The following is a 17,117-nucleotide window of genomic DNA, read 5'->3' as shown; positions in this document are numbered from 1 at the left end:
CAGCCCCTGGTCTGTGCCACCCATAGAGGCGGTTTCCTCCTCTCTGCCAGCACCACCCCCGTCTGCCATCTCTCTCAGTGCAGAGAGTTACAGATCCTCCAGATGACAGAGCGGGTCTCATTATGAAATACTCACCTTAGATTAAAGCCCCCTTAGCGTTCCCCGTACACAGCTCCGGACGGCGTCATCGCTCCCGGAGTTACTTCCGGGTATCGCGGGCTCCGGTGCTGCGATTGGCTGGAACCACAATCATGTCACTCCCGCACATGCGCCGCCGGTAACGGCACAATAGCGGAAGCAAGGGCACGAACGAGCCTATGCCTCAGTGCCCATGACCATACAGGGCATACCGCCTAAACTGTGCAGGTTTAGGAGATATCCGGGGCAGCTACAGGCAAGTCTTATTTATAAGCTTACCTGTAGTAAAAATTGGCTTGTAAGGGTTTACACCACGTTAATAGAAAACGCAAAGCATGCGAGATATGAACAAAGATACGTGGGGGGGAAGTCATGTGCAAAAGCAAAGCATGCTGCTTTCAGGAAGATTGATCCATACAGATTGTGCGGGTTGGTTTGTCAGGAGAGGAATCTCACACATATGGTTTTCAACTGTGCATTTAGCAGTTTGCCTGTTTTACTGCTAGACATTTGAAAGTGTTTTTTCGGCATGAAGACTACCAGATGTACTCTTCATCAAGCCCAGGTTCACGCTAATGCGGGTTTGAAATATTCAAATAGCCCCAAATTCTCCAAAAGTAGTACATGAACTACTTTTGGGAATTGGTGCGGCTCCGCAAAGTCGGCGTCGCACCCATTCGAATGGTGACATTAGCCGCCGATTTGGCATGGCAAATCGCATGCCAAATCGGCCCAATGTGAACGTGGGCCTAGACACCTGTGCAGAAAGACCTTGCAAAGAATCTCAGCCCCTGAATGGCAATAGATAGCTCTCAGAAAGAAGCTTTTACCTTCAATGTGTGGATACTGGGAGCTTGGGGAGGTCAGCGGCTCTTTTTTGGGTCTCATGGGGCACCAAGATCCATCCTCCTGAAACTGAATCTCGTCCACGTCTGAGCACTGGTTTAGAATCTCCATGAAAAGCCTGGGAAAGCGCAATACAAAATAAAGATCAGAAAGGTTCCATCTGGTGTATTAAAACAAAAAACACATACACACAATCCTACTCCTCTTTCACACATCAATGTATTCATATCTATCCTGTTATGCCTGGATTAACCACTGTACCTATGGGAAATTTCCCATCTGCAGCTGTTTACAGTAAAACAGAACGGTACAATAATGTGTGCTGCAAACATAAGACTGGGTATAATCTTATGTTTGCCTTGAGGCGATTTAGTTCGCATTTTTGGTACTATACAAGTTACTCACTCACAATGTATACTACATCTAGACATCTAGATAAAAAGGTTTATAAAGCATAAGCAGGCATTTCAAATATTGCTCACATTATATAACTTATGTGGATTTACATTACATGAGACTACACCTCTCTAGCACCTCTGCTGGTTGTAAAATGTAAAAAGCTTCTCTAAGAAAGAGGGCCAGTGCCAACACTTCCATCATGGCTATGAGATGTCCCTACTCACACCCACATATACGTACCCATCTAATATGAGACTTTCATAGCTGGCTTTCTTATCACACACAGGGCAAATCCAGGTGGGCTTCTTCTCATTCATCTGCAGGTAGAGGGCGGCATCGAAGCATTGCAGGTGTGTGCAGGTGACTGCTCGGCAAGGAAGCGTTAGTCTCATCTTCCCAAGCTGAAGGGTGGAACAAAAAACACAAAATACTCATTAAAAATAAATACTACTAAAAAGGACAAATGTTAAAGCTTCCCTGCTGGGCTGGAGGTTTTTTACTAGGAGTTATGAATGGTTGCTTTAGACCAAGGCAAATACCGTATTTATCGGCGTATAAAAACGCACAGGCGTATAACACGCACCCTAACTTTAAGAGGGAAGTTTCATGAAAAAAACTTTCCACAGCCCCCTGCGTATAACACGCAGGCACAGTTTACCCTCTATTTTCTGGGTAAAAAACTGAGTGTTATATGCCAATAAATACAGTATATGATTTTTGTACTCTTCACTACCTCCTACAGGAATATTGGACAATGGCAAAACACACACATGCGTGTGCACACATGCGTGTGCGCACACGCATACGCACACACGCTGCGGTTGAATGTCAATATAAAAAAAGCACCGGGTTAATAATTTATATTAGAAACTACCTAACCAAAAAAGAAGCCCTGGCCTGAACACCAACTTGCCCTACGTATACTCTAAAAAAAGAAGTGTTCAGACACTTTCCTCAGAGAGGTGATGGCTACATGGAAAACCACTTTGTGTTGGAGAGAAAAAGAATAGAGAGGAATCTTTCCAGTGGGTTTCACCAGTTTTCTGAAGCAGAGAGATTATAAACAGCGAAGGGAATGGCATATAGACAGAAGGAGCTGCGCATATACAGTACAGACCAAAAGTTTGGACACACCTTCTCATTCAAAGAGTTTTCTTTATTTTCATGACTATGAAAATTGTAGATTCACACTGAAGGCATCAAAACTATGAAGTAACACATGTGGAATTATACATAACAAAAGTGTGAAACAACTGAAAATATATTTCATATTCTAGGTTCTTCAAAGTAGCCACCTTTTGCAGCAGACACATCTCTAGAACTGCTAAGAGGAGACTGTGTGAATCAGGCCTTCATGGTAGAATATCTGCTAGGAAACCACTGCTAAAGAAAGGCAACAAGCAGAAGAGACTTGTTTGGGCTAAAGAACACAAGGAATGGACATTAGACCAGTGGAAATCTGTGCTTTGGTCTGATGAGTCCAAACTTGAGATTTTTGGTTCCAACCCCCGTGTCTTTGTGCGACGCAGAAAAGGTGAACGGATGGACTCTACATGCCTGGTTCCCACCGTGAAGCATGGAGGCGGAGGTGTGATGGTGTGGGGGTGCTTTGCTGGTGACACTGTTGGGGATTTATTCAAAATTAAAGGCATACTGAACCAGCATGGCTACCACAGCATCTTACAGCGGCATGCTATTCCATCCGGTTTGCGTTTAGTTGGACCATCATTTATTTTTCAACAGGACAATGACCCCAAACACACCTCCAGGCTGTGTAAGGGCTATTTGACCAAGAAGGAGAGTGATGGGGTGCTGCGCCAGGTGACTACCTCTTGAAGCTCATCAAGAGAAATGCCAAGAGTGTGGCAAGCAGTAATCGAAGCAAAAGGTGGCTACTTTGAAGAACCTAGAATATGAAATATATTTTCAGTTGTTTCACACTTTTTTGTTATGTATAATTCCACATGTGTTAATTGATAGTTTTGATGCCTTCAGTGTGCATCTACAATTTTCATAGTCATGAAAATAAAGAAAACTCTTTGAATGAGAAGGTGTGTCCAAACTTGTGTGTGTGTGTGTATATGTGTATGTGTAATTATATTATATTATAATATATATATATATATATATATATATATATATATATATATAGTCTTCATTAACGAGTGAGATACCAACAGAAACAGAATGGAAAGGGCAGACCTCTGACGCTTTCCAAAATTCAAACACTAGCCCAAAGCCAACTACAGGAAGGAGAAGAGAATTCCCATGGAGAAGTTGCTGGAGACTTGCACCAATTGACATCATTCTTCCAGGTCCTGGTGGAAGTAGACCTCCTAGATTTAAAGTGTAAGTTCACCTTTACAGAATATCTGGTCCCCTGTACCCCTCCCATCTCACCTGATCCTGCTTTACCAGATTGCCCTGATCCCCCGCTGTCAGACACCAAGAAGTAGCTTTACTGGTCCAGGCTTAAACTCACGCCTATTGCTTAGCCAATACGTTTTTTTGGGGGGGGGATTCTAATTGGTGGCATGGACAACACTGACCAATCAGAAGCCATCTAGCCTGTACTGTCAGAACTGAGAGGAGAGAAAGTATTTAAAAACCCCTGACCGGTGAAGCGGCTTGGTAGGTTTCAGACAGCAGAGGATCACAGCAATCTGGTATAGCAGGACTGGGGAGGGATGGGGAAGGGGGTCCAGTGTAAGGTCAGCTACAGATTTTCTATAAAAGGTGAACTTACTCTTTAAGCATAGTGGGGATTCTAGACTCGGAGGAAAACTGTCTTAGAATCTGGACTGTCCAAAGCCAAGCTGATAAAGCAAGCAACCATGAAGCAAACCGACAAACCAGCCTTGGAACAGAAGACCCTGATGACCTGGCATTCATTGTCTTTGAAGCATCTGGCAGAAGTCTTACCAAATTACCATACAACATTCACCTGGGCCAGTGCAGAGCATTCCAGCAGGAAGTTTCTGGGGAGGAGAGGCATAGGTCAGAGTGTACTCATCCCATGGAGCCACCAGAGGATCGCACCGCTTCTGCCAGGGGATCCCTGTACCTGGATATAAAAACGGTCTTGTTTGGATGTGGACTTCCTGGCCTCCAAGTTCTACAACAGCATCCCCCCACCTGGGCCAGGTCCTAGAATAGCTCTGGGTGTAGAAACTATATTCACAGGTCCAGGCGCTGCCAACTGAGGAAATCTGCCTGTTAATGGTCCACATCTGGAATGTACACGGCTGACAAAGGCTGGAATATGAAGTTCTGCATGGGACATCACCTGATAACCTGGTATCTGATATCACTAAAATCAGCCTATACAGAAACAGGGAGCGATTTTCCCTTAGAGAAAAGGCGGTTTCATTGTCTATGTTTGAGGGAAACTGGGTGAAGGGAACTGCCTTGAAGGAGGCCAACATCAGTTCCAAGACTCATGCAGAGGTGGAGAGTCTGAAAGCTTCTGGACTGAACAGTTCAAACCAGAGACTCTGAAGGTCCGGGCCTGAGAGGTGCCCAGAACCTGACCCAAGTGATGGGTCCATTCCAGCAACCAGGTTCTGACCTTAGGAGCTTTAAGCAACCCAAGACTAAAAACAATACTAGTAGAAGCAACAGGCTAAACCTCCAATTGCCGTAATGCACGCTGCATCAATAAGCCTAAATGGTCTCCTATAAATTTAAGAGCAATAGATGAAGACTGCAACTCCTCAGGGGTAAATTCATCAGTCAATGATTCAAGCAATTCCTAATTAGACAAGGTCTCTACAGCCGATGACGCAGAGGCCACCAATATTGAGGGGAAATCGGATACACAGTCTGTTAGAGACAGTGAGGAAAATGCATTTGTGGCCTCTGCAATCTGTCTGCAAGTAACTGGGTAATTCGGTACAAAGTCTTGCACGACTGCAGCCAAATAATGATGTTCTTGCCGAGGGGGGGGGGGGTGTTTCAGAACAAAATAGCACAGCAGGGGAGAGTGATGTACTAACATTGGATATCAAGTACAGCGGATCGACCCGAGCAGTCACTTTTTTCTGTTCAGCCCACTGGGTTGAGTAAGAAAAAAAAAAAAAAACCTTAGTAGTATGTACCAGGCCTTGGGGCCAGTGAAATGAAGAGGATACCAGCATTTCCAGGGTTTTATGAAGCAGGAAATTGAACTGAGGTATGAGAGGATGAAATACCTAGGTAGATACAGGAATAGTTTAAATACAATTTGTTTTGTTTGTTTTTTTTATTTAAAAATAGAGTGGACCTTTATATTATTGGACATCTTGACAGGGTTCCCAAAATAAAAATCTTTTTATTTGCCCCTGGGGGGACACAAGCATAAATTGGAGCAGAGAAAAAAATTTGCAAAAAAAATAAAAAACCCCACACATTTAAAAAACGTTACCTACAGCAGGGCTTGACAAATTTGCTTTGAATCTAGGAGCCAGCTAAAAAAGTTAGGCGCCAGGCTTGGTGACTTTACTAGGGTTGGTATCACCCCCCCCCCCCCCCTCCACCAACTATGGTCCCCCCTCCATTAACTACAGACCCCCCTCTCTCAGTATAGACCCCCCCCCACTAAGTCCAGACCCCTCTCACTAAGTACAGACCCCCCTCCCGCAGTATAGATCCCATCACTAAGTACAGACACCGTCATTGCAGACCCCCAGCTATCAGTGTAGACCCCCTCCATCAGTGCAGCCCCCCCATCATTGCAGACCCCACCTCCATCAGTGTACACCTTACTCAGTGCAGATCCCCCATCAATGTAGACCCCCCCCACAGTGCACCCGCCCTCAGTGCAGACCCCCCTCTCCATCAGTGCAGGACCCCCATCAGTGCACCCCCCTCATTGCAGCCCCCCATCATTGCAGATCCCCCCTCCATCAGTGTACACCCCCCTCAGTGCAGATCCCCCCCCATCAATGTAGACCCCCCCCTCTGCATCAGTGTAGGCCCCCATCAATGCACCCCCCCTCTTACCTCCCATAGCACCCCCCTATTTGGACTACATTAAAACATTTACAGTCCTCAGAACAGCGCGGGATGGAGCAGGAAGAGAGCGGCATAGCAGCGGCTGACACGGCGGGAGGAACGAGTGGCCAGCAGAGTGAAGTCCAGCTGGGGATCCTCGGAACCCGGATTCGGTGGATAGGCACAGCGGAGTGTGTCCCTCGGACCCCCTGCTCCTCTGTAAACAGAGAGGAGAGGGAGGCGGCTTCGGTCCGCTCCGCTGTTTTGGGGCGAGGACTGTGCGACGAGTAGTGTTAGCGAGCAGTGCCGCTGCCCACAGGTGTCACCCGGTGCGGCCCACACCCAACTCCCGGCAACGGCACTGACCCTCTTGTCCCGTGCTGTTCCCCTCTCAGACAGTCAGAGGAGCAGGGCGCTCTGGCGCTGGGAAACCACCGAATCCGGGTCCCGGATGTTCTTGAGTCACTTCCCGCAATACCTTGGCGCAGGGCGACAGCAGCAGTGTGGATGACAGACCGCCGAGGATCCCCAGCTGGACTTCACTCTGCTGGCCACTCGTTCCTCCCGCCGTTTCAGCCGCTGCTGTGCCGCTCTCTTCCTGCTCCATCCCCGCTTCCACTGATAATCATGTTCACGGCCAAGACCCCGCAACCCGCCCTGTAGCAGAGGCACCTGTCACTGATCAAAGCCCAGGCGCCAGGGTGAAATTTCTAGTCGCAATGGCGACCTGGCGCCTGGGATTTGTCGAGCCCTGACCTACAGTAACAAGGATTCCCCGTTTTCTCTCTCCTAGAGGCAAATTCTCAATTTCTGCTCCAATTTTTTGCTCCAGTTTTTGAAAATTAACATAAAATTTTAATTAAAATGTACAATCATTAAAAATATTAAACCACTTTATTTGATTTTTAGTAAAGTTGGGAAAAAAGTACTGACGTAATTATAAGCAGCCAATTAGTCACTAGAAAAATCACTGTTGGAGAACAACAGTTAAAATAAAAATATAATGTCCCTTTGAGAGCTATGGGGGGGGTGGAAGTGACGTTTTGGCATAGCTTCCGCCCTGCAATTATTTGGAGATGGGTGGGGGCCATCTTCCCCTCACTCGTCTCCATGTCAGGCTAGGAAGAGGATCTGATCGCCTCTGCTGTTCTGCGTTCCCACCGCAGAAAGGGCCCATTCACACCACACTGAGTCGCTCATAGTGTCGGCGGTAAAACTCCGCTATTTTTACCACATTTCGGCCGCTAGCAGTGCATTGCCAGCGGTATAGCTGCACTGTCTCATTTCAATGGGCAGCAGCGGTGAAGGAGCGGTAAACGCACCACTCCTTCACTGCTCCAAAAATGCGACTAGCAGGACCTTTACCGTTCTGCTAGCGCAATGCTCTAGTGTGAAAGCCCTACAGCGCCTGCAAAACGCTCCAGTGTGAAAGGGGTCTAAAAGTGATCTTGCGACGAATCCGCCACAAAGAACACTTTTATCTGAAAGAGGAACGCCCGCTGAAGAAGAGAATACCGGGGGTTATGGTAGCTAGCCGCTTCAAAGACAGGACGTATATAGTCGTACGATGTTAAGGAAGCTGTAAAAATAATACACCTTTTGGATTTTATTACATCACTTCAGTCTTTTTGGGTATGAATCAATCAGCATGGTACAAACAATATTTGCCCACTCTTGCAAAAACACTCAAAATCTGTCAGATTCTGAGGACAGCTCCTGTGCACAGCCCTCTTCAGATCACCCCAAAGATTTTCAGTTGGATTCAGGTTCGGCCTTCCAAAACGTTAATCTTCTTCTGGGGAAGCCATTCCTTTGTTGATTTGGATGTATGCTTTGGGTCGTTGTCATGCTGAAAGATGAAGTTCCTCTTAATATTCAGCTTTCTACCAGAAGCCTGAAGGTTTTGTGACAATATTGACTGGTATTTGGAACTGTTTGTAAATTCCCTCTACCTGGACTAAGGCCCCTGTTCCAGCTGAAGAAAAACAGCCCCAAAGCATAATTCTGCCACCACCATGCTTCACTATGGGTATGGCGTCCTTTGTGATGTGCAATGTTGTTTTTGACATTAGTTCAGCGATTTCACCTGCTGAGCTGTTGTGTTCTGACAGGGGGAAAGCCACCCCGCCGGAACAGTCCGATCAGCGCTCTCCACCATTGGCTGAGACAAGTGCTGATTGGGAGTCCATCAGCTGCTGGTTTTCCAGCATGCACTTCCGGCAGAAGCCCGCCAGCTTCGGTCAAACATACCGAATTACACACAGGCCGAATGTCAGGATGTTTTTTTTAACTGCCCGTTGTCTGACACAGTTGTGGAATTTTTCCTTTGCTTTAGATTTTTTAATAACTCGGGGAAAAAAAGAAAAAGAAAGCCGGAAAAAAAAAACAAAGAACACAAGGAATGAACGAGAACACACACACACACACTCCAAGACTGCCTGAATTTACAGACTGGTTAATTTATATTTTCACTTACAAAAGTATAGCCAATAAGCCAGATGCAATTTTTAGTCTTTGTTAAAACAGATGATAAATGCATTTCCTTTTTCAGTGCATTAGGAATACAAACCAAAAACTAGAGACTTAACTGAACAAAAAAAACAAACATTTTCTACACATCGATCATAAAAGAAAGAAGAAGAGATAGATGTAATAAATGTACTTACTACAAAGCCGTACTTACAGGGCACATCAATGAGACACGCAGGCTGGTGGTGGCAATCTCACTGTCTGGATCTGCAGTCAGCTTCTCCTTTACTGAAGAACACAAAAATCAAGAATTCCAAATCAGGATTGCAAAGCAAATGTGGTTGACAACATACTGTGCACACATCCTGCCACCTGATGGCTCAGAAGCACAACTTTGATTTAATGTGTGAGCACCAAACTAAGGGCCAGATTCACAAATGAGATACAACGGCATTTCTCCTGATACGCCGTCGTATCTCTGTTTCTATCTATGCGACTGATTCATAGAATCAGTTACGCATAGATATCCCTAAGATCCGACAGGTGTAATTGTTTTACACTGTCGGATCTTAGGAAGCAGTACTGCGGCCGCCGCTGGGGGGAGTTTGCGTCGTAAACCAGCGTCGGGTATGCAAATTAGGAGTTACGGCGGATCCACGGCGGTTTTTCGCGTCCGCTACGTCGCCGCTAGTCTAGTTTCCCGTCGCAATGTTACACTTTTTTTTTGGTGCCTTAACTTTAGTCAGCAAGTGTATTGCTGTCTAAAGTATGGCCGTCGTTCCCGCGTCGAAATTTAAAAATCAACGTCGTTTGCGTAAGCCGTCCGGGAATACGGAAGTGCACGTCGCCGTTCAAAAAAATTACGTCACGGCGTGCAAAGCATGGCGGGAGTTAGGAAGCGGAGCATGCGCAGTAGGTCCGGCGCGGGAGCGCGCCTAATTTAAATGGCACACGCCCATTTGAATTGGCCCGCCTTGCGCCGGAGGCCGCGGGCGTAGTTTTCATCGCAAGTGCTTGGTGAATCAGGCACTTGCGATGAAAAATTGCGGCGGTGTAACTTATCTAGGATAAGGTACGCCGCCGCGATTCTAAATGAATCTGGCCCTATGCAACTAATGCCCGCGTACACACGATCGGATTTTCCGTCGGAAAAACCTTGGACGTTTTTTCCCCGATGGAATTCCGCTCAAGCTTGGCTTGCATACACACAGTCACACAAGTTCTCTGAACTTTCAGCCATCAAGAATGCGGTGACGTACAACACTACGACGAGCTGCGAAAATGAAGTTTAATGCTTCAGAGCATGTGTTGGAATTTTGCGTGTCGGATTTGCCACAGACGATCAGTCTGGAAAAAGTGAGAATCCGCTCTCAATCTTTTGCTGGCGGAAATTCCGACAGCTAAAGTCCGATGGAGCATACACACAGTGGCAATTTCCGAAGAAAAGCTCACACCGGACTTTTGCTGGCGGAAATTCCGACCGTGTGTATGAGGCATTAGAAGAGAGTAACCTCTAGCAAGAAATAGGAAACCCTGCAATTGTTTTCAATCAGAAAGCCCTCACAAGTTACATACAATAAAAGTATAGATAAACCAAAGTTCATGTTAATGGAAATCACATATCAAAGCAAGATAAAAGCAGCATGCAATTCTTCACTATTCAACGCACTTCCCACAACTTTACTGGAGAATAAAGCCCTATCCATCACGTTATGAATCAAAGCTCGACTTTTATACAGAAATGTAAGGTTTGTATAAATGATGGCGCAACTGTGGCCAAGCGATTGTAATTCAAATATTTACATATTCCTAAAGTAAACCTGAACTTTAAAAAAGATTTTAAAATCGGGTAGCCGATAGAAAAGTTAATTGTGCTCAGGCAGATGTACCAAAAAAAAAAAAAAAGTATAATAAATATCTTGTCTTAAATATTGATTTTTCAGGGCCTATACCGATTTTTTCGGCTGCCTTTCAGGCCACTCCTTCCTTTCAGGCCACTAGTCGATATCAGGTGACAATATTCTGTAGATTTTAAACTTTTTATTTTTACTTTTTTTTAATCACTTTTATTTCTGTCAGAAGGAATTTAATCATCCCTTGTCACAATAATAGGCCAGGTACTCTTTATGGAGGGATATGATGTCTATAAGACCCCAAACCCCTCCACTGCACTTGAAAGTATTCAAAACATCAAGATCGACAATTTTGAATATTTTTTTTATTTTTTTAAGCTGGCGCCATAAGAACGTTCCCTCCCGATGCTTGTAATAACCGACAAGTGGCTGCTGAGCCGCATTTTTTGTTATTACAGGAAAGCTGACCGTCCGCTCTAAAGAATGGTAACGGGGTGATGCCTGCACAACCCCTTGAAGCAATAATCGGTAACAAATCGGTAAGTTTGTGACCGATACTTAAAAAAAAAGTGAACATCAGCCGCACCGATAATCAGTCGACCCTTATAAGTATACTGTGCATGCAATGCAGAATATACAGCCAGTAGAGTCCAACACTAGATACCTTACAGAAACCTCTAGAGCAGGGGTGTCAAACTCAATTTCATTGCAGGCTGCATCAACAGTATGGTTTCCCTCAAAAAGCCGGTTGTATCTGGGGTGCACTACCTAAAGTATTCAGGAGTGGGTTATTTACAGAGTGCCGAGTTCAGGGGTGTGCTGTGTACAGCGTGCAGGGCTTAGGGGTGCGCTATGCACAGTGTGCAACCCCAATGAGAAACACATAACATAACACTGACAAGGCACACCTGACATGTGGGCGTCATATATGCATGATATAAAAAGACCTCAAAAGGGCTAGCTGACAGTAATATTAGAAGCCCAGAGAACAGTGCATCCATTAAACCAAGACTGTTTTAAGGCGTTTGTTAAAAAGGAAAAAAATGTTAATTCTATAGTCCCCTCCTCTGATCTATAACTTTAAGCTCCCCAGTGGATGTCATTTATAAAAATATGTGGTATAATAGCTTATATCAGAGGGGGGAGGAAGACACAAACACAGGGGAGCAGGGCTGCAGATGATGGGGGCATGTACGCGGACCACAGTGTCCAGGCTCAGCAGCCCTGATTATCGTGGTCAGGGTACAGGGGAAGGGCAGAAACTGGCAGGATCAGCCAGGTATTTAAAGTGATGTGAAGGGTACTGTGCTGTATAACATGCTTTAAGCGAACAGGATCCAATTTTTTTAAGGTTAAACAAACTCTTTAATGGATACACTGTCACCTGGGCTTCTGATGTCACTGCTAGTTAGCCCTTTGAGGTATTATATTGTGCATATCCGACACCCACATGTCATGTTAGGAGCGCCTTGTCAGTGTTATGTTCTTATGTGTTTCTCACCACTATCCCAGTGGTCACTCAGAGGCAGCCCTTCTAAATGTCTATTGATATCTGGATGAATCCTGGTGAGGGACTTTTCATCAGGGTGGTGTTAGAGTCAGTCTAGACTCTAGCGCCTTACAAGGCTGTTGTGTTTAAGCGTGACAGTGGTGAGCGGAGAGCGAGAACTGGAGGTGGCAAAATGGAATCCCGCCACAAAGGCCTGGCACGCAGGATTCGGCCCACGGGCCTCGTGATTGACATATGTGCTCTAGAGGAAATGTAAGCAGTACGATCATCTACAGCAACTGTGTTTATTGTAGAACTCTGATAAAAAGCCATGTGGGCCAACGCCTGAATAATTTTAACATTGTGGGGAAACATGCAGTATCTGATGTACACCCCCGAAAGAACATCTACATGAACCAAAGAAAAAATGCACAATGGATGGAAAAAAACAAAAAAACATATATATATATATATATATATATATATATATATATATATATATATATATATATATATATATATATATATATATATATATATATACGAATAAGAACATCAGCTTTTTTTTTTTTTTAGCACAATGCATGGTATATGGCAAAGTGGTGTGGGGCTTTATGCTTTTCACTCACGTGTACAGTGTGTGGAGATGCCATTCACAATGCATGGTTTGGGTGCACTGCATATAAAGCAAAGGTGTTGCCATAACACACAAACATGAATGAGCCCTCAAGGCCCAACTGAACCCATGTTAGGCTTAATATACAGTCATATGAAGTTATTTTTTCACTGGAGAGCCGGGCTGCTACTTTGTGCGAGAGAGACGCTGCCTATGTGCTGGCAGCACAGGGAATTCTAACCCTTGCAGCACTTTATAGTGTAAAGAAAAAAAAAAAAAAAAAAGTTATATAAATATGGAGCTCAACTGGGCTAAAAAGTGGAATTCCAGCCTAGAACCAAGTAAAACTGCTCCCACCTATACTAACTGTGCTGTAGAACAGGGACCTTCGAACTACAGCCCTCCTGCTGTTGCGGAACCACACTTCCCATAAGGCATTGTAAAAACAATGACATTCACAGACATAACTAGGCATGATGGGAATCGACTAGGAGGGCCATAGTTGGGAGACCTCTGCTGTAGAAAAAAGATGTACCGTATATACTCGAGTATAAGCCGACCCGAATATAAGCCAAGGCACCTAATTTTACCACAAAAATAAATAAATGGGAAAACGTATTGACTCGAGTATAAGCCTAGGGTCTCTATCTGCATACCTCACTGTGCCCCATGCCTCACTGTGCCCATGACTAGACTGACGTTTAACATTGCAGTCCATGGAAGGGGTGCCCGGCTTTGGAAAAAATAGGATTTTTGTACTCACCATAAAGTCAATTTCTCTGAGTTCATCGACGGACACAGCAGCAATTGACCTTAGGGTATTATCCTCCCTTTTAAAAGATTGACTATGGCAGAAAAAAACAGCACGTTAAGTGTTAAACACTCCACACAGTACAGTACTCCCCAGGGGGCTGTTCCCCTGGGTACATCCCCCATACTCTGCTCTGCAGCCCCGGTTCGTAACAAGCAGTACAAAGGAGGAGTGGGTGCTGTGTCCGTCCATGAACTCAGAGAAATGTTTTTTACGGTGAGTACAAAAATCCTATTTTCTCTTCCGTTTATGGACGGACACAGCAGCAATTGACCTTAGGGATGTCCTCAAGCAGTGTCAAAAATAAAAAATCGAGGGGTGGGAAAACACAGCAAACCAACTTCACCCCAAACAAACCAGACCTCCTCAACCGACGAACTTCAACCTTAAACAACCGCCTGCAAAACCTTGCGGCCGAAAGAATTTCTCTCTAACACTCGAGTGTGAAATTGAGCATACGGAACCGCCTCGAAGGAGGCCACCATCAGACCCAGTAATTTGCATGCAAAAGCGAAGCGACGACCACTTCTGGGTCGCCAACTGCCTCACCACAGTGTGCAGCGTCTGTAATTTCTCTGTGGGAAGAAAAACCCTTGCCTCCGAGGAATCCAGGACCAACCCCAGGTATTCCAGGCGCTGAGACGGTACCAACACAGACTTCTGAGCATTTAGCAGCCAACCGAATTCCCGGAGGGTCTGGCAGGTGATAGAACCGACTCCATCTTGAACTTTTGCACTTTGACAAAACAGTTGAGGGCCTTGAAATCCAGGATTGGACGGACCCCTTCCTTCTTGGGGACGACAAACAGATTGGAGTAAAACCTCTGAAACCGTTCCAGTAAAGGAAAAGGCACGATCGCCCCCCTGACCAGCAGATCCTGAACAGCCCCAAACAGGGCCTCCCAACGACCCGGAGGAAGCAAGGAAAAAAAATCTGTTTGGCGGATAAGAGAGAAACTATCTTGTACCCCGAGGAAACTACTTCGCAAACCCACCGGTCGGAAAGAAGAGACCTCCTCCGAGCCGCGAAGCCGACCCCCCACCCGAGAGACGGGCGAGGGCAGACCTTCATGCAGAAGCAGGTTTTTCCGCAGGCTTGTGGAACCAGGTGCGCTTCTGCCCTTCAGCGGGCGCCTTAGCGCCCTGGGGGCGTTTACCTGCTGCACTGGGCAGACGAAAAAAACGATTGGGGGCGGTAAAGGAGGGCCCCTGCCTACGGCGAGGCTCCTTACCCTTACCAGGGTGAGGGAGCAGAGTGCTCTTACCTCCCGTGGCATCTTTGATGATGTCATCTAGAGAAGCCCCAAAAAGCCGTTCACCCTTTAAGGGCAAGTCCACCAAGGCCTTCTTAGAAGACTGGTCCACAGACCAACACTTCAGCCAGACAAGGCGGCGCAACACCACCGCGTAGGCGGAGGCCCTGGAGAGCAAGGGAAGCGTATCCAGGGCTGACTCACAGACAAATTTTAGGCCCTGCACCAACTGGTCGGCCAGCGCCACACAGTCCCGAGGGGCTTGATGCTCCTCCAACTCCTGAAGCAACAACTTTGCCCGTTCAGTAAGTGTCTGTGACACTAGAGCCCCGGCCAAGACCGGTCTCACCGCCGACCCCACCACCGTGAACATGGAGTGGGCCACAGCCTCAGCTCTCCTATCTGCGGGGTCCTTGAAAGCGGGAACCCCTTCCATAGGCCTTGGTAGCCTTGGTAGCCTTGTTCAGTGTGGACACTGGGGGGTCCACTGACGGAGGAGAGGTCAATTTTTTCAGGAAAGCCTCCTCAAAAGGAGGGTCCGCAAAGCATTTTGGAACAGAAAAAAAACTTTTGCAGGCCGATCCCATTCCTTGTACAAAAACCTTTCCAGATAAGGAACACAAGTAAACACTTTTGCAGTGCGGGCCGGCTTGCGGAACCCAAAAGGGACCGACATCTCTGATGTCTACGCCGAATCCTCAATTTTTTGAGTATCCCGCACCGCAGTGATAAGAGCTCCCTATCATGCGCTGACCCTAATGCAGAGTCATCCTCCCTGTCCATGTGGACTAGGCCTGCATCCTCTGACACCTCGGAACCAGGGCCGGGAGCAGTAGCTGCGCCCGATTCCGTGTCGGAGGCATCCCCAGAAGAAGGCGGGGGCGCTTTTTACCCCACCCCCCTCTGGCCACGCGCTGCTTCAATCCTGACAACAAACGCCTCTAGGACTTCCGTAATAGCAACCACAGAGGCCGCAGGTACAGGGGCACTAAGGGTTGTCTGGGGGAGAAGCATCCGGTTCGGACGCCATGCTGACCCACCCTAATGCCACCCTTGGACTGCAAGGCAAGACCCACAGGCTACAGCAGAGAACAGGGGACCCCCCAGAGGACTCACCACCCGACCAGGCCTGTATGCTTTTGCTGTCTGCCCCAGAGCGCTGCTCCGTACTGAGCCGTCCCTCAGGAAGTGTGCTGGAGCCGTTCGCGCCGTTATTTTAGGCACTAGAGGCAAAAACCGAATCCAAAATGGCCGCCAACATGCAAAAAGAGCATGCGGGCTACAAGAAAATGGCCGCCAAACTCTAATAAAGGCGCCCGGCACCGCCAAAATGGCGGCCGTGATTACACAGTAAAACACACCACATACAGTGAACACAGAGCAAACACCTGGGACCCCCGGGCAGGCCCCCCCTCCGCACACACGGCAGCAAAACAGCACCCCCTAAGCAGACACAGCCCCCAGCCACTGGATGGAGCCCCCCAGGCAGACGCCCCACCTCACGGCCGACCCCGCCACCCAGAATGTGGGGAAAGGAGGGAGAGGAAAGCAGGGCGGACCCCCGATCGACCTCCCCAGGAATGCACCAGCCGCCCCACCATGCCAAAGCAAGGGTACTGCTACGTACCCGTCCTGCGACCACCGGCTGGAGGCATCACGGACCAACGTCCGTGCAGTTATGGCATGGCTGTCGGCCCGGCACACTGTGACACGGACATAGAGCCCGGTCATATGTGTGCCCTGGAGCGTATAGCTCACCGGCCACCCCTGGAGCAACGGGGCATGTCGTGGACGGCCGAGTGCATTAGCTAAAGGCCGACACACGCTCGATGGCCGAACTTGGGGGGACTACAAGGATTTAGGATCCAGCCTGTCACCCAGTCGGCAGTATGATTGTAGATCTCAGGATCCAAAAATGCAGGAAAAACAAAAGAAAAGCAAGAAAATTGCAAAAAAAAAAGCCTCAGAGCACATGGGCCCAGAGGAGCCATGTCATTCTCCTTGCTAGGCTGAAAAAAACTGGGACTGCAGAGCAGAGTGTGGGGGATGTACCCGGGGGAACCGCCCCCTGGGAGGTACTGTGTGGAGTGTTTAACACTTAACATGCTGTTTTTTCTGCCTAGTCAATCTCCTAAAAGGGAGGATAATACCCCAAGGTCAATTGCTGCTGTGTCCGTCCATGAACGGAAGAGAAATCGGTGCTCCCCAGCCGCAAGTCCGCCAGAGAAAAAACTGCACACTTGTAGAGGAAGAGTGGGGACCTATGGCTGGC

The 17,117-nt window shown here is 47.1% G+C and overlaps 1 protein-coding gene across 3 annotated transcripts in view; it reads right to left on the bottom strand.

Annotated features, from left to right (window-relative positions):
* Window positions 1-17,117, bottom strand: part of PIAS2 (protein inhibitor of activated STAT 2) — a 58,296-nt gene that overhangs the window by 17,177 nt on the left and 24,002 nt on the right. For all 3 annotated transcript variants that reach the window (XM_040336461.1, XM_040336470.1, XM_040336480.1), the window contains exons 8-10: window positions 9,038-9,111; window positions 1,624-1,784; window positions 969-1,102 (exon numbers count right to left, since the gene is read on the bottom strand). In XM_040336461.1, the coding sequence (XP_040192395.1) occupies window positions 969-1,102; window positions 1,624-1,784; window positions 9,038-9,111 (369 nt within the window). The remainder of the gene's footprint in view (window positions 1-968; window positions 1,103-1,623; window positions 1,785-9,037; window positions 9,112-17,117) is intronic.

This window comes from Rana temporaria, chromosome 1 (assembly GCF_905171775.1).
Source record: "Rana temporaria chromosome 1, aRanTem1.1, whole genome shotgun sequence".
Taxonomy (NCBI): domain Eukaryota; kingdom Metazoa; phylum Chordata; class Amphibia; order Anura; family Ranidae; genus Rana; species Rana temporaria.
Note: the sequence above shows the minus strand (reverse complement) of the source record. Positions and strands in the feature narration are given on the sequence as shown.